The 25,396-nt window shown below is 39.8% G+C and overlaps 4 protein-coding genes across 9 annotated transcripts in view; 3 read left to right on the plus strand and 1 right to left on the minus strand.

The window, feature by feature from the left end:
* Nucleotides 1-63: 63 nt before the first annotated feature.
* On the plus strand, nucleotides 64-3,576 carry LOC105680977 (charged multivesicular body protein 5). Its single transcript, XM_012387673.3, has 4 exons — nucleotides 64-983; nucleotides 1,082-1,399; nucleotides 1,490-1,717; nucleotides 1,805-3,576. Exons 1-4 carry the CDS (start codon nucleotides 915-917, stop codon nucleotides 1,853-1,855), a joined length of 666 nt encoding a protein of 221 aa, XP_012243096.1. The 5' UTR covers nucleotides 64-914; the 3' UTR covers nucleotides 1,856-3,576.
* On the minus strand, nucleotides 2,124-4,612 carry LOC100742873 (tubulin epsilon chain). The gene is made up of 9 exons (XM_024368844.2): nucleotides 4,467-4,612; nucleotides 4,106-4,338; nucleotides 3,897-4,012; nucleotides 3,633-3,821; nucleotides 3,238-3,489; nucleotides 3,021-3,167; nucleotides 2,805-2,954; nucleotides 2,543-2,717; nucleotides 2,124-2,320 (listed from the first exon to the last, which is right to left on the minus strand). Exons 1-9 carry the CDS (start codon nucleotides 4,489-4,491, stop codon nucleotides 2,174-2,176), a joined length of 1,434 nt encoding a protein of 477 aa, XP_024224612.1. The 5' UTR covers nucleotides 4,492-4,612; the 3' UTR covers nucleotides 2,124-2,173.
* Nucleotides 4,613-4,639: 27 nt separating this feature from the next.
* LOC100742987 (nuclear envelope integral membrane protein 1) lies at nucleotides 4,640-8,472 on the plus strand. The gene is made up of 8 exons (XM_012387671.3): nucleotides 4,640-4,886; nucleotides 5,249-5,358; nucleotides 5,442-5,664; nucleotides 5,734-5,900; nucleotides 5,986-6,201; nucleotides 6,285-6,409; nucleotides 7,862-8,023; nucleotides 8,137-8,472. The coding sequence occupies exons 1-8, from the start codon at nucleotides 4,793-4,795 to the stop codon at nucleotides 8,258-8,260; spliced, it is 1,221 nt and encodes a 406-aa protein (XP_012243094.1). The 5' UTR covers nucleotides 4,640-4,792; the 3' UTR covers nucleotides 8,261-8,472.
* Nucleotides 8,473-14,735: 6,263 nt separating this feature from the next.
* The window catches only part of LOC100743192 (protein tincar), a 35,131-nt gene continuing 24,470 nt past the window's right edge, over nucleotides 14,736-25,396 (plus strand). For 4 of the 6 annotated variants that reach the window (XM_024368817.2, XM_024368820.2, XM_012387696.3 and 1 more), the window contains exon 1: nucleotides 14,736-15,442. The gene's annotated coding sequence lies outside the window, so the exon portion shown is untranslated. Of the gene's footprint in view, nucleotides 15,443-20,257; nucleotides 20,435-25,396 lie in introns of those variants that run through there. The other 2 variants (XM_024368819.2, XM_024368818.2) reach the window with 2 other exon arrangements.

Genomic DNA, 25,396 nt, shown 5'->3' on the forward strand with positions numbered 1-25,396 from the left:
GCTTCCACCGCCTTCACCGCTACCACTTCCACTATCGTTTCTACCGTCGCCATCGACTCCACCACCGCTACCGAGGTCGCCAACGAAAACCATCCTCGTCGTTGTTCGTTCGATCCTTTTCATCTACCCTCCGTTTCTTTCCACCGCACCATACACTAGGCTTCTCGGCCTCCCCCGTGAATTCACCTGAATTTTCAAATACCTGCTCGACGCGAGCGCCTTGGTTCCTCCCCTTCCTCTGTTACCTTTCTCTTCAACTTACCTTTCCGCCTTCAGTTGCGGAACGTGCCTGTGTACTTACCGACAGAGATAAATAACCCAACTGTTCTAACATATCATATCACTGTACATTTGCAACATTCATTCGTTGATTTCAGGTTAAGCGCGTCTAACCATGAACGATATAAGTGCGCGTTCTAAGACTCGTTCGAAATTCTTTTACTCCGTCTAATAAAACGAGAACGTTTCGTTCTTCCAACGAATTGTAATCTTTATCGATGAAACGGGGATCTTATTATTCGTCGATTAGAATTCAGCCAATCGGAATAGACCGCTGATAATGGCGATAATGTTGTTATCAAACTATCGACAACGTATTATATTATAATATCTGTTCCAAAAATTGGATGACAGATAGGAGACGCCATAGATGGATAAAAATTTACCGATAACTCGTTTGAATTTTGTTATATTTTACTTTAAAAACGGAAATGCCGAAATCCCGCTCAAAACTAAAGTACATTGATAAACGTGCTACGTGACAGTAGATGGAGCAACTGACTGCGCTGAGTCAGTCAGCTTGACGTTTCGATTGAAGGCGAGTAACGATCGAGAAACAGAAAGAGAAATAAAGGAGAGGAGAGAAGGAAGAAGAGATAATCGTATCTTACCTTTACTTTACTTTATTCGCCAAAATGAACAGACTTTTTGGTCGACCTAAAACGAAAGAACCACCGCCGAGTCTCACCGACTGCATCGCCGGGGTATGTGTTCGTTTTCGTTGCATCGTTAAAGAGGTTACGTTACTATCTACACAATTTGTACGTTTATAACACATAATTAACGTTTATGATTGTAATAGGTCGATAGCAGGGCGGATACTGCGGAGAAGAAGATAGCAAAATTAGACGCGGAATTGAAGAAATACAAAGATCAAATGGTTAAAATGAGAGAAGGACCCGCGAAGAATGCGGTTAAGGCTAAGGCGTTACGCATCCTAAAGCAGCGTAAGATGTATGAAACACAGGTGGACAACTTGCGTCAACAGGCCTTTAACATGGAACAGGCAAATTATGCTACCCAAACACTAAAAGATACTCAGGCAACTGTAGTTGCCATGAAAGAAGGAGTTAAACAAATGCAAAAAGAGTTTAAAAATATCAATATAGATCAGATCGAGGTATTTTCAGAACAACTTCCTGTTTATTGTATCTCTTTCCTTTTTTTTTTTTTTCGCTAACTTGCGACGATAAGTTAATGCACATCTTAGGATCTCCAAGACGACTTGTCCGATATGTTGGAACAAGCGGATGAAGTCCAAGAAGCGTTGGGTCGCAGTTATGGCATGCCGGATATAGACGAGGATGAACTAGCCGCCGAATTAGAAGCTCTCGGAGACGATTTAGCCATCGACGAAGATACCAGTTTCTTAGACGATGCGATCAAGGCACCTAGCGCTCCTGACAAAGAACCTGGCGCCAGCTCAGTCAGAAATAAGGTTCGTGCTCTCTATTCTATCGTTCGTAGAAATATTAGGAAACATTTTATTTAAAAATTGCATCAAACGAGAATTTTTTCATTTCAGGATGGCGTATTGGTGGACGAATTTGGTTTGCCACAGATACCAGCTAGTTAAGATGTCGTTTCGTAAAAACATCGACCGATATAAGTAAATATTATGTATATGGGTATATCCAAAGATGATTGGTTCTTGAACGACTTTCGACTTTCAGAAGCTTTTGCTACGTACATATGTAGTACACAGACAACGTACTAAGTATTCCGAATTTCTCTAAATCTATGGATATAAACTCGCGCAAATTGTACATTTTCGATGAACGGAACGTAATTTCGTTGTTGCTAATAGATATGCTATGTTAATATATTTTTATTGCTTTCTGTTCATGTTGTTAATGTATAGATCAAGTTAAATAAAATTGTCTAATCTAAGAATTTAAACGATCTGTAACCGAGAAATATTCTTCTGAGTTTGGCTTTGCACTTCTGTGTACTGCATAATTAAGTTTGAGATTACCTCTTTACTATCAATGAAATGCGTTTCTTCGAAACCGCATACTTGCGTGTAGTGATACACATGTGCCTGCAACATAATCGGTATGACTCTACAAGCTTACTTCATAAGTTTCGTGTTTGTATATACAGGGTGAACCGATAACTTTGACCGCCTTAATTATTTTCTTTTATTTACAAAAGTTATATGGTTGGCTATAATTTTTTAAGATTTCAACAATTTATAATTCAAAATCATTTCTGATACCGAAGGTCCACCCTGTATATGTATGCATGCTCGTTTTAACGTTACCTTCCTTCTATACAGTCTAGTAAACTGATCTATTATGTTTTTAAATAACGATATCATCGAGGAAGAGTTTAAAAGACTCAACAAAGAGGTTGAGTGCCCAGCTGGAGGTACGGAACACAAACCTACTTTCATAGCTTCGTTGCTCCACTCCGTGAACGTAACTTTTTTCCGAAATCTGGAAATTCAAATATAATATTGCATACAATGATTTCCAAGTGCATATAAAAAAGTGCATTATCGACAAATTACACGAGATATTTACCTCTCGATGTTTCGTTTTAAATCGTTTACAGGGCAGTTTCCTCTAGCGATATGTGCAGCGCTTAAAATCATAGAACCTGATCGTAGCGGGTCTATTTTAATCAATTGATTATTTCGTGACCATGCATTGGTAAATATTTCATCTATCAGCCTTAAAGAACATATATAGATTACGTTTTTATAATCTCATACAATAATATCATAAGCTAATATGTACTTTGTTTCTCGCATATTGCACATCGTCGGCGCTGATAATGCTAATGGACTAACGCTGCTAAATATATAATGTAATTTTGGGTACGGTACAAGATTCGTCGCTATTTCGTTCATATCCATATTTAAATTGCCAGGGAACCTAGATCCGCTAAAAAACGTGACTATTTTCATAAGATTTACTTGTTATGAATAAAAATTTGTGAAATTATTCTAATTACCTTGTTAAATGAAGAAGCATATTTGCAACAATGCTGTTCATATCTTGAAATGGTTTACACGAGATATTATAGTTTATCTGATCTGTGTTACTTTTTATTTTCAATTGTGCATTGCATATATCCAAAAGGGATTCGTTTTCAATAGGAAATACACAAGTCGCATAATCTATAAGCTCTCGAGTTGACAACAATACATTATATGGAGCTGTAACAACATCTTGCATAACAATTGGATATACGCAAGATACTAGTCTGTAATGATAACAATAACAACTACTAAAAAGTTAATAAAATAACGCTAGTAATAATAAAAATCATAATGATAATGATGATGTCAAATATTATTCTTCGTTGTAATCAAAATAATCTTAAAGAGACATTTATATATTTTATACCTATCTACAGTAGGATAATTATTGGCCAGTAGCTTTAGAACAGCTGTTCCTAATCCAGAACCAGTACCACCTCCAAGAGAATGCATTATTAGAAAACCATGTAACCTAGAACATTCTTCTGCCATACGTCTGATAGTATCTTCTAATTTATCATGATACTCTGTACCATAGGTATGATAACCTACAGCCCTACAAAATATATCTGTAATATTTGTTTTGTCCAAGAATATACCAAGGTAATCGAAGAAAGCAAAAGATAAATACCAATTATTCGCAGAGCCTGGATAATTTGTTACAATGGAAGTTTGATCAAACAAGTCACGCACAGGTCCTCTCCTTAACCCTCCTATGACACTATCCTCCATATCTATCAATATTGCCTACATACCAAGAAATCCACGGTGTAAATCTTTTTAACCATTCGTCTGACTTTTCTGTAATTGTATAGCAATAATATAACATAAATATTATACCCTAGCTCTGACTTTAGCTCGTTTTAAGTCGGTTATACTTTTAAAGCATAAATCGCGTGTATTCTCAGGTATAACAAAGAAACTATCAAACGCATCAGACAAATCGCTCATATCTTTAATGTGGCTTCGTTGCGTCTTAAGTAAATTCATCCCAGTATTCGTTGTTTGTATACCGTACTCGTGTAACGCCAAAGGCCAAAATGCTGAACCAATTTGATTTCCACATTGTCCAACTGAAATCAATGTAAATAAATATAGTATTTAGTTTCAATATATGCTATTTCTTGAAATCCATGCTATGAAATCCATGCTTATACGACGTTCACAATTTATCACAAACGTAATATCACTCGATATATACCTTGTACCGAAATGAATTGACTCATTAAAAGTCTGTCCTAAAGTCTGTACTTGAATTCGGACGTTAAATTCTCTTCGTATTTGACATACTGTGATATTTTCGAATTATACGGTAAACTCGCGCGATTTTCAATTTGACGAAGTGAAGATTAGATTAAAAAGAATAGCATCGATATTTGAATCAGTGTTATCGAAAGTCGCTTATTTCGATTTTGAAATTTCAAACGAACACTTACGGATAAATTCAGTATTGTTCCATCCTGTAGAACCAGATAGTACTTATAGATTAAGGTTAAAATATTGGTTATCTTTTTGCTCGATTATAAAATGGACAACGGAATAGTAAACCCGTTAAGTGCAGTTATTTTTTTACTTATTTTTCATTGTGTGTACACAGAATCACCATCAACTACGGAATCAAGTAAGCCATATTAACTTATAATACCGTAACCTATAAAATGTGTATTATAAAATATACTGACTTTGATGACAAAGGATACGGATGAAAATTGAGGGAAAAAGTTAATTTTGTTCTGTTTTTATGTCATAGCAACATCCGTATATTTATAACAGTTTTTCACTGAACAATTCAATTTTGTTTTATTCGTCTCATGAAAACGTTAACAATTGTTATTTGTTGGCGTTCTGCTTTTTACGTTATAAAAAATATTTAATTTTGAAAGCCTTTTATTTTACTCATATTTTGCTTATATTTTGTTGATAAGAATAAATTCTAAAGAGATACCTTTTATTTGTTTAATTTTCTTTATTTGACCTTTCTAGTACACTTTTTAAAGCCAGGAGATGTTATTGAAAATAACAAGCCTGGATTACAAACTTTCTGTCATAGTGCCAAACCAAAACATGTGAAATATATGTGGGAAAGTTTAACAGTAAGAAATAAGTTTGGAATTCATGTAAAACATGTATCTACATCTCTATGATGTTACATTTAGTTGTATTTTATACGTTATAGATCTACTTAAGAACAAATATAGAAAACTATGATCTTTACAATGGGAAAACTCCTGAAGAAGTAATGCAAATGCACGATGACAATCATAGGTCCTGGAATTTTAATATATTTAGCATACAGAAGAATAAAAAATTCAAAATTAATCCTTTCGAAGATGTATGTATTGGTATATATGTGCATCCCTCCAATTTGCATAAATATACAGTGAGCATGATAGAAACACGTGAGTGTGTCAAAGCAAAGAAATATTTTGTGGTATAAATGAAAGGCGCTTAAATTCTTGTATAAACAGGTACCGATAGCTCCATATTAATAATGATGATGGCAGGCGCTGCATTATTTTTGGGCGCTTATAATCTCAGTAAAAATACTCTATTTTATTATTTGATCAGTATAATGCTTGGAATCACCACCTCGATTATAATTTTAGTGTATTTCATTAGTAAATTTTTACTAAAGGTAAATAGTTTTTGTACAAGTTTTATTCACACGTGTGGTTTGCTACGTCGCATTTTTAAAAATTAATGTCTATACACAATTTAAGGGTAAGATGATGTATATCACGGTCCTCACTGGTTGGACAATGAGTTTTTATCTATTTCAAGTGTTATGGGAAAATACTCAACTAATCATCGTGCAGTATAGGGAATGGGTGGCGTGGTACATTTTAATCACGTCTGTCATCAGTTTCGTCATTTCTTATCGGTTTGGTCCAATTACGAATGTTAGGACGAAAAGACTTATACAGTGGTTCTTGCAGGTTTGTAGACTAATACGTTTGAAAAAACTAACGGTTCAAAGTTCGCTTGTTCTCATTTAATGTTCTTTTTTTCGTTTATTTAGATAATAGGATTGATTACCATGTATTATAGCAGTTATTTACGCGAAGCATCAGCTTTTTTTTGTATCTTCATTCTCTTACTTTATAAGTCTCCTACTGTATTAACTCAAAAAGGCAAAACTTACTGGTAAGTTATTCGATGATATCAGCGTTATTAAGCTTTTTAGCAAGCTTGCTTCGGTGTTTGCTTTCAGTGTTACTCATATTGCTTCTTTATCTAATCGTTCGTTCCTTATATCTATATTTTCAATGTTACAATTAAAAATGTCTGTTAACTCCCCATGGACAAGCATATTTTTTGCAGCTTTCATGGGCAATCTGGGTCATTATGTCCATAACTTTACTGTTCTATTGTTTTACTGTTCTTGACTTTCAAAAAAATCTGAACAAAATTTTGTGATGTTTATCAAAACCACTAGTTTAGTACATAATAGCTTTTTCAGTCGAACGTTTAAAGGATTACTTAGCAAAAATCGAAATTCGCAAAAAGGTTTATAAAAAGATGGGAATTTATTAAAAAATAAATATTTGTACAATATACAGATATAAAAAAAAGTGATTGCATGACTTTGAACCTCTTGTGGTGATCTCTTAGAAAACTATATGTACATTTGCGATGAGTTTAGGAAGTATAATATACTTTAAAACTTGAATTTGGAGGAGTTTTGGAACAACAATGCAGAAGAAAGTCGGTATATTTATTACAAAATGTTACGGCAAATGTACTGATAGAGGGCAATCTCACCTTTTCCTACATATATTAATGGCAGTCGATCTTAGTTTGCGAGATATTTGTGAAAAACTGTTGTTACTACTACTGCGGTGAATTCTGAATATAATTATGTGTCTGTGACAGCATTGGATGCCGGTCGCTATACGCAGCACTAATACTTACACTCTGATATACAATTTCATTTGTATTACAGCAATCATACAAGGCGAAAAAAAAGAAAGCCCTGGTAGTAGGAGAGCAAGAAAAGAAAGAATTATTTACTTTCTAAAATATTGATCTGCTTCGGAACAAAGTGATTCGCACCAAATTCTTGTTGGTTTTAAAGACCCATTTACTTCTTATTTTTTTTTATGTATTCTCCCTTCCCGTCGAAGACATTCAAAAGTGAAATTTCACCTCAGCCACGAGCGACCCAGGTTGTCCACTGTGGGTTGATATCAATTATAATTGCTATTCCGCTCATATTCTACTTATTGTTAATATTTTAATTTGTGTTAATAAATCGTTCTATATTACTTCGTAGCATTTTGTTATTTCGGTTAAAAGGACACGTAAAATAAATGTCAATTAGACTATCTCACCTATTCCATTTTTATCACTTTTAATTGTTTGATAAATATTCGATAAATATTTTGAATGCATTTTCATTATACTTATCGAAGCTAGAGTTTGATATGAATAGCGATCTTTGATAATTGCTAATAGCGATAGACAGTAGTGTGTAACCATAACAAGAATAGTAAGAATAGTAATAGCGATAGCGATGGTAATAATAACGACAGCATTAGTATTATCGTTTAGAAAAGCAACACCGTATGTTACATGTATACACCTGTTCGAAATCAGGATGAACATGTTTCCTGAGAGAAGAAAGTTATTGACAGAGGACCAGTATCGTGAAGAAGGAATAAGAGAAACGAACAAAGCGTTGAACGAGCTAAAAGAATATTGCGTTAGTCCTAAATGTAATCCATGGAAAACGACTTTAATATTAAAAGATCCGATAAGGTTATTATATTATGTATTAGTTAAAAGCTGGTGTGCGTTTACGAAGATTAATCGTGATGCAGTCGCGATAATATATTCGCGAATGTAACGTAATTTAACGCACGTGCTTCTAGGTTTGCCAGGTTTATGGAAGGTGAATCACATTTATCCGAAGGCGAGTCTCGGGAACACGACGCAGAGATCACAAGAATTATAGAGGAATGTGAATATACGGATGATGAGGATGATACGCTATAAAATGTACATAGGAGTCATTTATTTCGGTAAAAGAACGACCAACGAGTACAAAAACCTTGTACACCGTTCATTATGGAAACTTTTCAAGTACAAAATTTTTTACTCTGAAATATTGTACTTACTAATTTACTATATAACTAGAGATTGCATATTTTTTTATTATATCGATGCGTGATTATATCGGTTGTGAAATAAAGTTGTTAATTATGATATTTGTTACGTGCATTGTGCGATTCTATCGAGCAGATTTACTCGATCGCGCCACGATCCTTCGAATCTCTTTGCAACCCTAATCGCGATCGTATTCTTATCTGGTTCGCGTGACTGCGGTCCTTTGCATGTATTTGCCCTATGTATCGTTATGTTGTTTGCTCCAGTTACATTTCTGCGAATGTCACTTTATATTTCACGAGGTTCATTTATAAAAGCACGAAGAGAAAGAGGAGAACAACAACAAGCGTACTTCTTCTTTCTCTCTCATTTTCTTCAAACAAAATTCTGTGAAACTCGGAAAAACCATGCAATCTGTTTTATCGCGGGATGAACGAGGAACAGCGAGAGCTTTATTAAAATAAAGGAACTTTTTGCAGTAATTGTTCCACTTGTTCCTTTTTATTTTTATTCTCTCTCTTTTCTTTTTCATAACGATACATCGGATAAAAGCGTAAAATTGCCATAAAAGCATCCTCGGTTGATTTTACTTCCCCTTCGGGCTACTATTATTTTGCCATTTTATTCAATCTGGTATTCGCGTATTGTACACAACAGCGGAGTTATTGCTTCCCTTTCAAACAGCTCGATCGAGCAATGTAAGTAGATATCGCAATAAATCAGGGACAAATCGTTTGTACGTGTTTACGATTCGAATTGCTTCATCGTTCTGCAGCTTCTCATTAGTTTCTCCTGATCCGCTATCTTCCTTTGAAAAATCCTACCGAGTACGATAACGCGAAACTTTCGTTTGCCTTCGTCTTTGTGAAACGACATCCAAATCTTGGTACAGGCATATTTTTTATAGCATTTGATATATCAAAACGTTCACATGGCAAATACAATATTCACGTTCAAGCGAAAACAACGGATTAATCGATTAATCGATCAACGAGAGTCAAGAGCGATCGAGAACAAACGGGTTGCAAAGTTGTCGTTGCAAGGGCGTTGTTGCTCGTATTGCCATAAGCGAAGATAAGCGTTGGGTTTTTGACACTTCATCGAGAGTACGCGTTCAATTGCTTCTCACGGCGTACAATAGACTCTCGTAGGTCTTGTACTTGCACACGAGTTGCTTTCTCCGACCCACGGCAAATTGTCATCGAGCGATGAACAACACCGACAGGTGGTCTTCAATCGGGCACCTTGCAAAAAACCTGAACGCGCACGCATGCGGCTTCGGTGCGTTTGCTCGGTTGATCATATTGGATTACAAAGTGCCATGGAACGGCCAAGGGTCACGATTAACTTTTGCTTTTCGCACGGTCCAACCTTCTTTTCACCGTAATTTCTCTTCATACGTGGTGCGATTGTTAGAACAGAGGATTCTGGATTGTGTGAAAAAATTTCGTGGTAAAGAACGAATGCTTGGCTCGGAGGACATAGAAGACGTTTCGTATAGAACGTGCTATATCAAAAAGCAAATTGTAGTCGGTCGAGTGTCCGGGGGAAGCCACGTGATCGGCAGGTGGGATTGGTAACGGTCCAAAGGGCAGAAGCAGGATCAATAAGAAAAAGACTGGTTCTCCGTGATGCATGGCGCACCTGCTCTTCGGAGAGACACGAGGAGAGCGGATCCGATCTCGTCCACGATTCTTCGTCAAAAATCTCGAATCGTTTCATTGTCGGAAGCGACGGCGACGTTCCAGCACGTATATAGCGAAATAGGTATCGTTCGAGTCGCTCGAGCTTCGACCTTTTGAAATTCATAGATTTGTATTTCGTCTCGTTGAACGAGGAATCGAACAGAAGAATCACGATCGAAAGCAATTGGAAGTAGCAGAGTCGTTGAAACCCGATTCCAGTGAAATTGATGGACGTAAGCACGGCTTAATGGGAAACGATCGTGTTCGCGCAAGGTTCGAAAGACGGTGTTATAAGAGAGCAGAGGAAGTTAGTAAGATAGAAGAGCTTGTTTTCTTTCGAGAGTCTCTGTAAGGACTACGGTTAAGATCTCAGCCAACGTATGCCATCTGCCAACTAGTTCTTTGGATGCCAGTCGCCCTTTAGTTTACCAGCGCGCAAGAAGTAGCTCGCTGCCCTTTAAATCGGCTCTACTTTGGCAATCACGATCAGCTGCCTAGTCGGCGTCTCTCCCGTAGCTTCTTTTTCCTTACCATCCTCTTCTTGTTCCGTATTCTTCCGCTTACTTTCTTCGCGATTGTTCTCTTCCTCTCTAACCCTTTCTTCTTTTCGCTATAGACGATCCGCACTGAAAATGTCTGTATGTTCCGTTTTTTGATAAATCGACACGCGTGTTTACGGTACATAATGGAAAAAATATCGCGTAATACGTACAATGTATTTTTATTGCTCGGGGATCGCGAGTTACGAAGCCGTAGCACTTTTATCTATTTGAAACTCGTCTGGTTTAATCGCCGACAACCGTAAAATTATTTCACTCGCGGGTATTGGATTTTTTGTGGTTACACTGCAAATATGGATACCCCAGTTCCAGCGAGGTTTAGCTTGAACCGTGGAGATCGCGCTTCGACGCGCACGCGAATATATCCCTTGATATTTTAGTCTCCGGTCTTTTTTACTGTTAGAACAGAGCGTTCGAGAGGAATACGAATATTGCAGCGAGTCGAATTCGTTAAATCCAAGCATTCGATTTCCCTGAATTTGTTCATTGTAACTATATTGAACGACGATGCGTTTAAAGAACGAAGAACTCGAAAAGTATCGTCTATTTCCTTGGATTCGCGAGTCGATTTGTACCGAATCCGGGACTCGAAAGATAATGGATATAATAACATCGATGGTATAGTGATCTTTATCTTATTGGACGTGATTTATTTAGAGTGATCGAAACAGAGAACGATGACTGTTTAATCAGAGCTATTCCTTAACACGTTTAATGCCATGGGAGTCACCGGTGAACGGCGCACCAAGTTTAGTAGAAATACATAATTTGCACAAATGTCGATAGTTACACATTTTTTATTATTACCGTCGTTACTACGATGATGTGACGAAATTCATGCAGTATAAAACATGTAAAAATAGTTTTATTTATACACGAAATATAGACTTATTATGCGCAGCATAAGCCCCTAGCAGTGGCTGTCGAACATGGAAAGAAACCGTTTTCTCCGTGTTTTACCTTAATAAACAATAACCCTAAGGAAGGTTTCTATTCGAAAGATGTTTGGTAACAATTAAGGGTCCCGGCAGTAAAGTATAAAGTGCTAAACCTTCCGAGGGTTCTTTAGGATTATTGCGGGTCCGAATAAGAATATGGTAGGTAGGTCAGCACGTAACGATATAGAACAGTTATTTAGCAACGCGAAGGATAATTGATAATCGGAAAAAATAAGTGACTCGAGTGAAATTGCTGACAGGTGACCTTAGTGAGATAAATTCTTGTGGTAATATTTCAACGTTGTACGTATCGCGTAATAAAAGATTCATCGTGGTGCGAACCTTGCAAAACTGGCGTGGCATTCAACGTGTTAATATAGCAATGTGATAAAATTAAAACGACTAAATTTGTACAACTACTCGACTTCTGAGTGACAACTCACCACTCAGAACTCACAGCTAACAGTTCGCAACAACTCGAGAACTAACAAGTAACGATTAATTTGCAACTTACTCGTAACCGACTATACTCTTCACGAAAACGTCCTTTTATACAACGATTTTCGGTATTCGATTGTTCGGTATGTATTTTACAGCTGTTAGTGGCCCAAGATGGTTACGTACACCTTTTCAATTACCCATTGTCCTAAAAGGCCAGGGGCATATGGCCTAATGGGATTTTCCATCCTTGCCGGCCCGTCAGTACTTTCAACATTTTCTACCTGTATTTCATTTCATTCACCTCTATTCTACCTGTATAACATTTTCCCGTGGCTTTTCCACGATATCACAATAGAAGGATGATGCGTGACACAATTTGGCACATGACTTTCCACCTAAGGATTTTTGATACGTTCGATAAAATAGGAACGATAGGTGCTATTGGCGATTGTTACTCGCTAAGGTCAATATCGCTAGAGAAAAGGGGACGAAAAGAGAGAGAGAGAGAGAGAGAGAGAGAGAGAGAGTGAGAGAGTGCACATTGAGAAAGACAGGTTTAACAACGTGAAAGCAAAAGGTGAGACGGATGAATATGTTAGCAATCCCGTTGCGGGCTCGTAACCAAGAGTTACTCACGATTCCGACCCTCATCAGCACACAATTACTTTCTTTGCTTCGACGTAATGTCGTTCAACCGGGATTCTGGGATTTTCAAAAGACCTTTACAACTCCGAGTCAAACAATGTCCGTAGCAAGTATCAATTTAGTCATTTACTCGATCGACGTGTTTAAACGTTTACCATGAAAGCAGTTATTCGATGTAGACGAAACATTCGTACAAGTTGAATTCATAAATGTAAAACGTAGCAGAAGGTTAAATGAAAAGACTCTGTGACACGGTATCGATAATTCGCGGCGGAAATATTTCTATCGATGAAAATTCGTTCCGGACGTTAAGGATCGACTTCGTTGATAGGAGGAAATGGAATCGACAGGGTAAACCAGAGCAAATGCTATTACAGGTGAATATCTCTGGGGTGAATAAACGTTTCTGAAAATGATCCAACAATGGGGCAAAGTACGCGTATCGAATGTAATGATTTTTCCAAATACGGAAGAACGATTGTTCGATAGAAAGAATAGAATTGTTTAAACTATCGTCAACTAGATATCGTTAATCTACTTGCATCTTGTTCGATTCGATCGACGAATTATTGCCACGTTCGCAACATTGTTATCGTTCTTTCTCGAATAACCGATCTCGATCGATTTCCGGGTATGAACGTCATCGATAAGAACTGTAAAGACCGGTTCATAGAAAGCAAAGGAGCGAAGGGAAAGTAAAGAGGAGCGAAGAAGGATATCGGCTCCCATCTCGTATCCACGATAAAAATATACTGTTTGAAAAAACGTTGGAGTTTTCAGGACCAACGACGAACGTAAAAAACGGTCGAACATGATCGTTCGAGACACACGCTCTTTCGTTTGTGCGAATGTACGAACGTTTGTGGAGTACCTATTCGCCAAGGAAAAATAGAGAAAACAGAGAAAAGAAACGCGTTTCTGTGCATACGTAGTACACGCATACTTGTTACCAAACGTACATATGCATGCACGTATTTGTTTCAACATCGAAACTCGAAAATTGAAAAAGTTCAACGATGTTTTCCACGGACGAGTAGTTGGTTGACTGGATTACACCATTTTCCAGTTTCGTCCGTGCATTGCACACTTGCGGGACTTTGGCGTTTAAAGTTGCGTCTATTCCCTGAAGCAAGCGTTCCAAATAATTGACGATCCCACGTTCCTAGTTTAGATTACCGTTCAATTTACCGAGTAAACTAATTATAAGCACGTTGCTATCGTTAAATATAACAATTCTGATACTTGTACAGTTTCAGTCGCAAGTGTATACATACGATATCATCGATTGTTCTAGCTGGTACTGTCCAACGAACGTACACGACATAATGGCTTCGTAATGACATAACAGTAGAAAAGCAACTCCGCCACCGTTGATTAATCGGCGTGGGCGTCTTACGGAAAAAACTACCGTTAGATTCGGCAAACGAACATAATTATCATAAACACGCAAAACTAGTTGGACACGAAACAAGATCATCAAAGATAATTTAGCCTAACCAATGACAAGCCTAGTTCCTTCTGGCGAATAGACCAGTTCGATTGTATGGGTGGTTGCGCCTTTTCACGAGTCGCTAATTTCATAACTCGTTCGAGAAGCGTGGCTTGTGTATCGGTATGCGATACATTCACTTTTTGTAAAAAAGAAAAGAGTATATATTAATCTATTGGAAGCATCGCATCGTTGTATCACCTATTTTTTTCGATTCCTCGTTCAAGCAGCTCGAGCGTGTAAAACGCGGAGCGTAACCTACGGCGTAATCGCTGTAACTTCGATTACGCGTAATTAAGATTTCCACGTCGATACTAGAAACGATGTAACTATTTTACTGAAACGAATATCGAACAATGACAAATGGAAAACAGTTTAAAAACTATCGGGAACAGAATACAAAGGGACTATAAGGAATTCGATTACAGGTAGATTCGCTTGTTATCCGGAAAAAAGGAGAAGAGCAAGGAAAAGAAAGTCGATAAAATAGTAGAATCGGCGGTGGTGTCGAGCGTGAGGAGAACCCCTGTAGCGCAAGGAGTGGGGGAAGGATAGAGCTCGACGAGCCAATGAAGGGAGGAAGTGCGCGGCGCAGATGCGTGGTACATTCGATGCGCCGGGCTGGTCAGAGCAAGCGTGGACGTGTACCGCGTCGGATCCTTTCGATTTTTCGCTCGATTCTTTGCTCGTTTTTCCACTTACGACCGCGTTGCGAGTCACACCGCTGCCAGACTCGGACCGATAGCTTCCTAGTTACGCGAGTGCTTCGAACCCGATCGGTTCTTCTTGCCGTTCTCGAATCTTAATCGCCGAAATACGTACGTACTACGGGGAATCGAGAAAACTTCCGGGATTGGAAGGTGAATCGAGCCGGAGTATCGACGATCGACACAGTGCGGACGAATCACACGTGCAGTGACATCGGTATCGAATTTTGAGCGATCAATCGAGATTTCTCCGTCGTTCGTCCAGTCGGTTGGACGTAAAACGTACCGCGTGTCGAGTTCGTAGGATTCTAAGTTTCGCTCACGAAACATCTGCGATGATCATAAGAGTGAGAATTCGAGTGACGCTATATATTAGCGACACTGTCTTTCGTTCTATACGTTTTTGGTACTCGCTTTTACTTGGACCCGAACGCATTGCGGCTATTTTGAACGAGTAGACCAATAGCACCGGTAAGAATGTAAAGATTGGTCGGACAGAAGAACCGCGAGTGTCAGTAGTTTACAGTGTCCGGTGAATTTGACTTTTCGAAAGGCATCTACGCTCGCTGGAAGTCGCCAACGTCGAACCAGGATTGGAGCAGAAAGGTCAGTGTGCGTTTCATTGTGTTTCATTTATCGATCGTTGCGGCATACTTTACTATACGTAGAAACACGAAATACGATATACGAAACAACGAGATATCGGAACGACCAGATATATATGAAAATTATCAGTTTCGTCTTGTCTACGATCGAACAAAACGATATATAGAAAATGTGGGTCAAATCGAATCTTTCGAAGATCGAGTATCGAAAATCGACGTGGATTCGCGTGAAAGCAGACGAGATCGGTGGACGTTCCGATGGAACCTCGTTAGTTTTTTTTCTTAACGAAACGAAATGCCAGAAACGTGACTGTTGAGCGGTAGTTGAGAAGTAGTCGGGGTGTAATTAAGATCGATAGCTGGAGATTAGATTGTTCCGGGGAAAAGGGAGTAGCTGAAAGGGGGTGCAGAGACGAGAGAATTCGGGATCGAAGGATGGTGGAGAGAAGGTGGTTGCGCTGAAACAAGCGTACGCGGTGAGCGGAGGAACGTTGCGTGCAGGAACGAGGCTCGTTTCGTTTCTGCAATACCAACGATGCGATACAAGTGTGACTATCGCGCGTTCACCTACGATTATCACTGTCAAGGGGGTTTAACAGATTTAATGGAACGTTTCAAACTTCTTTTCCGTCGCTCTACTTTTATTCTTTCCGTCCCTACGAGCGTGCGTACGCCCAATGATTAATTCATGCTTACCTCCGCGTCAACGATTTCATTTTGCACGCAGTACTTGCAGCTTGAATCGGATTAGGTTACGTCGTAAGTTCTCGTCGTGTAAACTGGCTTACTGTCGGAATTACGCGTTCCGTACTTGGTTTACTAATATTCCACGTTACGTAAATGGACCATGCGACCCGTTCTTTCGTATCGGAGATAAATACGCGTGTTTACGTCCTCTCCGATATTTCCAAAATGTCGTTCGTTGTAATTTCAAAGTATCGAGGACGTTAAAATATCGTATCAATATAGTCGAGCTTCTCGAATATAATCGAATATAGCGTGATATCTCAGAAAAGAAACTCTGTTTTCATAAATTCGCGTATTTCGTGGACGAAGTGGAGTTTCGATCGATTTATCTTCTAAGAGTCTGCCGTGGTATCCGATCCTGATACTCGGTGCTCCTTTCTCTCCTCTTCTTCTCTTTCGTTTAGCCTGTGAATTCTTCTAATTGCACTCGTCAACGAAAAAGACAGCACGCGTCGTTTCGATTGCTCTTTCGCACGCGCGATCTTACGATCGATTTATTCCCATCGAACGGTACGTTCGTTCGATCGACTTTGGACGTTAATGAACGACGGAACGAGCGCGCATCGAAGATTGATAATCGACGTCGGTCGTTCCCGTGAAAGTCAACGTACCGTAAAGTTCTCGGTTCATTCATCGTTCCCACGTTGCGTAATAATCGTTGCTGGCACGTGCCACGTGCGACATACAGACGTTACCGGTTCACGGAAGCGTTGTCGTTTAGCCGGCACGCTCAGTAGCCGATTTACCGAAAATCGTCTACATTTAACGGTATTTCTACGTTTCTCTCGGAGAACCGCTCGGAATGCGGCCCAGACACGGCACGATACGATCAAACGATCGGACGATCGAGTTAAGATCGATCCTCTTAAAAGCTACACCGATCGTACTCCGCTTCTGGTAAAACTCTGGTTCGAGATCAGGGATTAGGTCGTCTACGAGGTATCGGGTTGAACGCGGATTAGACGATGGTAGAAAGAACGATACCGGTTTCCCTCTTCGAGGTAATGTTTACCACTCTTTCCCTATCTCCGAGCATACAGCTATACAAGTCGTGTATATTAAAGCAACTCGCGGAAGAGGATCGTCGAGAGGTTACGTCGTTACTTATCAAAAGCTACTCCCTGTCTTTCACATTCCCTGTTCTGCCCTGTTCTTACCTCCGACTACTTTACCGCTTTCTTGCCTTGCAAAATGATCGAGCTTTAGCCTCGATGACAGTGGAGTACTCTCTTGCCTCCTTTTTAAGAAATCCAACTGGAGAGATGAACGTAACGAGGAACAATATCACAGAAACAGCGAGATTTCGAAAGTTTCCGTCGAAAGCGCGTAACGTATTCGTAAAAATTTTCCGTCGCGAATATTCCATTACTTTCGGATATTTAAAGGTGTAAAGATACCCGGGATGAGTATAATATTCGTTCGAATATTTGACGCGTTTAGTACCATCGTTTTACTTCTGTTCACGAAGATGCAAGATTGCTTAAATATATATAATACATGTAAGTATGTCAACGAAAGCCAGCGAGTCAAACCATCGACTAATATCGCGGACGAGGCAGTTTAACGATATCGACTCCGCGGCATAATAGATCGTTCGGTGAAGGAGGCTCGTTATTGATAATTAATCTCATTACGAGGTTCTAGCGTAGCGGCAATGGAAAAGGACCGATCGGCTCCCTCGAAATCGAATATAATAGCCTTTTCATCGGTTCTTTTTTCACGCACCTTTCATCGCGTATGCCGTCTGCACTGCCGGAGTTAAACTTTTCTCCGCGGACAATATCACCATTTATTATAGCGAACAGTTTTATTCAGCGTATTCTCGTTGGAAAGAGCGCGCAAGGACGAATCTTTTGTAGAAGAAAGTTATCGAAAGCGATTTATTTCGCGGTCAGTGCTAAGCTCGACTGGCCTCTACGCGATGAGAAACGAAATTGGATTTTGAAATGCTTCAAATGAACGACCGTATCGTGACTAATTTTCGTGCTAACTAATTTTCAGCGTATATACTCGTATGTATATGTAACGACCTCGAAATCCTTTTTCTTCGTTCTACGTGATCGCGTTACGGGCTTTGTAAACGTTTCGAGCTTCAAAGCAACCTTGTGTGTATATGTGTATACCGGCTTCCGGTTTCCGATCAATCTAAAAATCGTTCACGACTATGCTTCCGGCGGAGCGTGTATCGTGGCATGGTAACCCTTCGACGAAGAATCCGAGACGAACGATTCGAAGGATAGTCGTCCCTTTATCTCGTCGAAACTTTTTCCGCCACTTTTTAAATACAAAGTGTATTCGATTAAAAATGTATGCAATTTAAAAAATATTTCATCTTCGTATAAGAAAAGCTAATAAGTATATATTAAACACGAACAGGTATACATTATGTAGGACGATGTTACAAACGGGAAATTTATAGAGCTATATTTGACGGCTTGCCCGAGTCTCCCCTGTGTTGCACTGCGAAAGGGTTGAAATAATTATACGGAGGTTTGCTTAATATGAAACTTTCTTTGGAAGGAGCACCGCCGAGACGTACATATTTTGTGCACGCAACAGGCTATCCTGGCACTTATACGATCTGGGCAGTACGATTACTCTCATACAGCGATATTTTTCTTGTCTTCGTAATTTATGAGCGTAATATCGAGTAACGCGTAACGCCGCAGCTTTCATAGACTGCCATAAATTCTTTACTGCACGCCTAGGTCGTTAGAAAATTGACGAAGGAATAACTATTCGACGATCGATTTCCTACAGGTCCAGTTTTTACGAATTACTATACGCCTTTTACCGCATGTCCAAGACGATCGAGTATCGGAAAGAAAATAATTAATTCTTTACCGATAGATTTGCTGGCGGCTTTAAATCGCTGCAACACGAGTATTTCGAGGCATTCGTAGAGACGACGAGTAATAAGTAGTTGAAGGAGAAGGAAGGAAATCGATTCGTGGTTAAACGATCGAACGGATAACAAAACGCGTTCTTCGAGAAACGAGTGCATCCTTCCGTAGTTATGCATTCGTTGGAGCGCAAAGAGCAGGCTACGGGGTTATTTTTGTCGTTTCGTCCACACGGGAAGGAGACCATCCCGGATAAATTTATCGCTCTACGACTCGGTGTCGGTGGCAATTTCGGGATAGGCTTTTATAGAAAAACGCGAGCGCTCGTTCCAGCGCTGTTTCATCGAATTATCGCCACGTACCACCGAACGTCGCAACAGCCTCCATACGCCACTTTGAAGTTTCAAACTATCGTTTAACGATGCTTTCAAACAAATTGTTCGAAACAAATATTCCAGATCTTTCGTTCGTTCGAAAGTTTCAACTGAAAATCAATTTTATTTCAATCGCGCGGCAATTAATTACTCCGAATCGAAGAGAACGCCCCGCCACGAAAACAAAATCAAGCTGGACACAATGGAAGCAGCGCGATTAAAACACGGTAAATTTTCGCGGGCACCGAGCCAAGTGCGCTCGTACGTTCGCGCTAATCGAACTCTTTCTTTCCGATCGCATGTCGCTAATTGCACGCTGGGACTATCGTGCTTCCGTATATCGTGTTCCGTACGCACAGGTTCATCAAAATATTCCATCATTTGTAGACACCTTTTACGAATATATTATGTGTGTCGTATGAAACATTTTCAAAGTTACGACTATTCGTGCCGTGTATATTAATATTTCGTCAAATATATATTTTATACGTATACATTTTCGAATTGCTTTCGAATTTGGCACGAATATAATCGTGACGACCCAGTCTCGTCATGACTAACGTCGATACGATAACGTTTCGTACAAGGCGTAGAGTACGAACGTAAAAGTTGTCTATGACGATCCTTAACACACTTCCGTGAGCCATCGTAGTATCCTATCGTATACTATTGGTCAACAGTTCGATCAAAGAATTCGTCACGCGACCGCTTTCGATTATTGTTACAACGATCGAGGTCGTTTAGTTCTGTTCGGCGATCGTGTCAGATTTATCGTTACGCCTATTGCTGCAAGTGCTGGGTACAATAGCAGCGCACAAAGGTGATTGTCGTAACGTTCTACCATCGTCGTCTTCGGTCCTCGAGAAAATCTCTATACGAATGTTCTATACACGTATGTGTGTATTTGTAGGCAAACGTTCGAACCGAGTATAGTAGTTGGCGAAGGTTGTAGTGGTAGAGGCGTGGATGTGTACGCGCGAAGGGAAAGAGAACGAAAAGCCGGTCTTCGATGGAACACCTGTTCCACAGGTATGCGATCCTTTCCACTCTTCTTTGTGCTTTACCTCTCCGATCCGGATTTCTTCTACGCGTTTCTGAGCTTTGTTACCGCCTTTTGCAGTCGCCATAGGAAGAACGACGTTCGATGCCACGTATCGCGATATAAAATGCCTCGCGTTCCCCTTTCCACAGCTAATCAATATTCCCCAAATAATTGTTACAATCGACGATCGACGGCATAATCGATTAAACGGATTTAAGAGACGATTTATTAGATCGTAGTATCGTTAGGAGATCGACTCTGTTGCGACAACGATCATACCCAAATCCACGTTATTCCATACTACCTGACCGCTGGGTTTCAACTTGACCTTTGCACATGGCCCAACATTACGCTTTCTCCATTACGTAGCTCACTCAGGATCCTTCCCTTGTCCTTCAACACCTACAAACGCGACATACAAAAACTGCAAGCATCCGACCACGAGACTAGTCTTAGTCTTGAGTCTTGTGTACAGTTGTGGCCGTAATTCGAACAACTGTTTTAACTTCGCTTTAACTACTCCTTTAACTGTTCGACTACTCCTTTTTTATCATTAATTTTACGCCACGCTGTCTTCGCTCGTACTATTAAGTTTCGATGACTTTGAATATTTATGCAAATTCATATTTTTATGGACATAATTCGTATCACAACGACCGACCGTGTTTTTTATTTTGCTGCCTAGTCCTTTTTCTGCGTTTCATACATATTGTAATTGCTAAATACTCGTAACGATATTTTATTTCTCGGCTAGGCTATATACAACGTGTCGCAATAACTGTACGCAACTGTATATAACTCGTTACGAAGTTAAAGTGGAAGAAGGTGGCTTACGCGAAACTTGTTTACCGATTCATCGCCGTTTTATTGCGTCAAAGCGGCCATCAGACACTCGATTACGATTTTTCGCTACCACCTGGCATTGTACGTTTCACCATATCACGTTCGTCCCAAGCTTTCGTAATTCTTCTTTGCTTTACACGTTGCTACCCTGTTCCAGCAAACGTCAAAGTGCTCGTGCACGACAGCTCTTTTGTTCTGCTCTCGAACGAGAACGCAAACGCCACTGGCAAATCGACGTTCCGGATATACGTGCAATATGTATATCGACATTTATCCATATATGCTATATTTATATCGCGGATGGAAGTCCAATCTATTTCTATATCGCTCGAATATTTCATGACCATTTATTTTCTACGTACGTATCGCATTTCGTTCGAAACTTCGTTCGTCTTCTGTTTCTTTCGCGCGCATAAATAAATAATGCAGCAGTTATTTCTTGACAAATCGAAAGGTTTCGCTTATTTTAATCGTCCGTTTGTTATTACTTCGCTGGAAACTTGGCTTTTGTTTTGTTTCGTTTCGTTCGTGGATATAAACACAATCGATGGTTTTCTTCAAAATGTACGATATCTGCCTTATTTTATTATCGTATATGTTTCTACGGGTTGAGCGATTTTTATTACACTCGAGCAGTTTCTCGTAAGAAAGGAAACATCGAAACAAAGCTGAAGACAAATGACGGAACATCTGTTCCTTCGCAATTCGCATGTCTCTTGAAATTATTTATTTCTCGTTTCACCTTCCGCGATTCACATCTCCTGCTTTAACATTGATTTATAACGTTTGTCGCGCTTGATCCATTATAAACCGCAACGTGTTCCCTATTGTCTTTGCGTCTACTGGGTATCGAGTTAACACGGAGAACGGAGCAGCAACAAAGCAAGGCAAGAGAAAAGTAGTTAAAGAGGAGTGGGGCTAGAAAGAGAGAGAAGGAAGGAAGTTAACGGTAAAACAGAGAAAGTGAAAGAAAAGGGATCGTGCGTTGGGTAGAGAAAGACTAATGCGAGCCTCCATTTACGGCCAGTTTCCCAATTTTACAGACGGCCAAGCTTTATAGAACTTCTCGAAAACCTAATTCTTCTACTACAAATACGAGCAGGATAATATTCCTGCCAAGTTCTCATTATGTCTTTGAAACCTAAGACTTTTCTGTTGCCTGTCGTTACGTCCCGTCGCCCGACCACATATTCTAATCCATCCTTCGATCGAGATGGCTAACAGCTGTTCAAACATATTTGCTCGGATCCGCAACGATCCCAAGGAATTGTTATCGCCACGTATAAAATCCTCTTTACAGCGACAAAATCTATTGGCGTCTTAAGATTTACTTTATCTTGATTGTTTGTCAGCTAACTATCGACACCCTAATTTTCTACGATGCGTCCTTCGAATCGAGACACTGCTTAGGGTTTATTGCTCGTTACGATAAAACACGAGATAAGCGGCTTTTCCCAGGTACAAGGTTCGAAGGTCGATTTCACTCGTGAGCGACCTTCGGCAGGGGCCGGCCAGCACCTATTGCCTTCGCTTCTCTACCGAAAATTGTAATCGACGAATCCGCTTGTCTCGTGCTTTAGGCACATCCATAGCTAGTTTTCCTCCTCGACGTTGTAACGTCAATTCACATGGCCACTGTGACATTAGGGGCCAGATGTGTGCGTGCCCTCATCGCGTACCCTCGATAACTTCAAGGACCCACCATAAATTTAAACTTTTAGTTTATCGTTTCTGTAAGTTTTGTCGGTTTATGGATGATCCTTGAACAGTCCTTAGGTCTATTGTACGTTCTTACAAATTACGGAGAAAGTAGGTAGGTAGGTACTTAATGGGAAAACTGAATGTTTGGCTAATGGAAATGCTGATTTTTCCCATAAACAACGTCACCTACGAGCCACGTTGGTAGAAGGCTTCCTCCCCCTATCTTCATTTATTAACGTGGGCTATAACCAATTGGCATCGCGGATCGTTACCCTCACTTTTCCTAACCAAAAGTGTGAATGACGAATCCGATTGTTAGTTCAAAGGGACACAGCCACACCGAGCTTTCCTCCATAATAATACGAGAACACCTCGACACTGGAATTACAAACTCTCATCAGTCAACGATCAGTCGCGTAAACGGTGGTTATAAACTTGTGTTATTCAATAAAGTTCTATAGAAAAGAAACGTAATTGTTAACTCAGAGTTAAAATCATTCGAACCATCTCTATTATCTTAACCGAAATAGGCGATCGGCTGATTCGTGGCGTCGATTACCGTATCTAGACGAGACCTTACAACTCTCGTTGACGCGTTATTCCGTGAATACGGTCGAACATCTGTTTCATCCGTCGATGCCTTTCCCTCATACTCTCGCTCGTATAATCGTTTACGATGCATCTTGTTATGCGGGTTATCTTCAGGGACGATACGTGAAAAATTGGACTAGGTAATATCGCGCAGCAAGCAATATCGTTGCCGCCAAGCAACCGAGCAGGCCACGGCTCTCGTTGTCGATCCTTTGGCAACCTTCTTGCCATGTGATCGTCGCGACTCGCCTGGTATATACGCTAGTAACACGATAGTCGAAGCTTGGCTGCACAGTTTGGAGCACATTGCTCCGACAACCTCCATTGTTTCTGACCAGTTTATCGTAACCCAACACTTATTGTGCATCAGAATGCCACGCTGGTTTTGCTCTCTTGGTAGCTCGACGACCTGTTCGTCGGTCTGCCTCCCTTCCAGTCTGTGTACCTTTTTGTCTAAGCAGTTCCTCGTCCCTGGCAATTCTTCTTTCCTTCGTTCATTATTTTCTCGTTCTTTTGACGAAGGTGCTCGGTCCTGAAGTAGAATATTCCGCTTTACGTTGGCTAATTATTCCAAAAATATTCCCGGGGACTGGGAATGAGACGGGGACAAAAAGATCAACGCGTTTATACATCCGTACGATTCACGGCGTACTGTCGAACCTTCGTCGAACTACGAGTCGCTTAACGATTAACGGATAACGCGAAAAGCTGCGTATTGACCTGTAAAGTTATTTCTAACCGGTCGATATACGTAGCAAAAAGTCTCTACGCTGTTTAAAGATTAGAGAATAGCCGACGATATACATAAGCGACACGACGATCGCTGACACGAATTATCGTTTTTCCACGGTTCGAGAAAGTCCTTCGCCGCGAAACTTTACTTTCCCTGTATATAAATTCGTAACTTGCGTATACAGCCGTAAACTATATTTTTTATGACCGTCGATTTCTTAATTTCTTTTTTTTTTCTCGTACACGCCTAAAATTTCATAAAATATCTGGCGTGTTTTGTCCCTGAATTTCGTCGGCAACTTGAACGTTGACAAACCATTTCGACACGCTGTTCTACACGATTAGATTCTGTTCTGTTCTGCGATTAGAAAATTAAGAAATACCAGAAACTATTATAAGGGTGGCGCAACCCCTTCATGTAACGTTACACGCGATGTTAATTATTCTATCTTAATGTAATTAGTAACGAGGGGTTGCAATGATTTTCTAATCGCGTGAAATTGAAAACGTAGACGCTTGAGTATACCGTAGAAGGCGGCTACTACGCGTGCGATGGTGCAATCAGCTCCGACACTGTAATACAATCGGTATAGGAACTTGACAGTGGTGTCAAGAATATGGGTCAAGGGGCCAGAGTATTTATCATCCGTTCGATCGAACGAATTAATTTTCCTTTCGTTTTCTCGACTCCGTTTCCTGAAACTCGATTTCTCAACGAAACCTTGTAATTTCCATTAAAAATTTTATGTCTTTCAACTCTTTCCCGGTTAACTTAAGAATTCTTGGTTCGTGAGAATTAAACAGCGGAAATTTTGTCACATTTTGGAGAACACAGTTAGAAAGTAGAACCACGGTAAAAAATCGTTTCATCTGCCGAATATTATAGAAAGCGCTCTACGGATATTTCATATATTTTTCCATATTAGGTGCATTTTGTAAAATTTTCAACTCTCAAATTTCCTATAAATGCATAAAAATTCGCCGTCTAGCAACGATATACCGAATCCAAATTAATTCGTAATTATTAGGTTAAGCAATGACTGCATTCGTATTTTTTTTTTTTTTTTTTTTTAAGAGCGCGT

The sequence above is a fragment of the Bombus impatiens genome, unplaced genomic scaffold (assembly GCF_000188095.3).
Source record: "Bombus impatiens unplaced genomic scaffold, BIMP_2.2 scf_0481, whole genome shotgun sequence".
Taxonomy (NCBI): domain Eukaryota; kingdom Metazoa; phylum Arthropoda; class Insecta; order Hymenoptera; family Apidae; genus Bombus; species Bombus impatiens.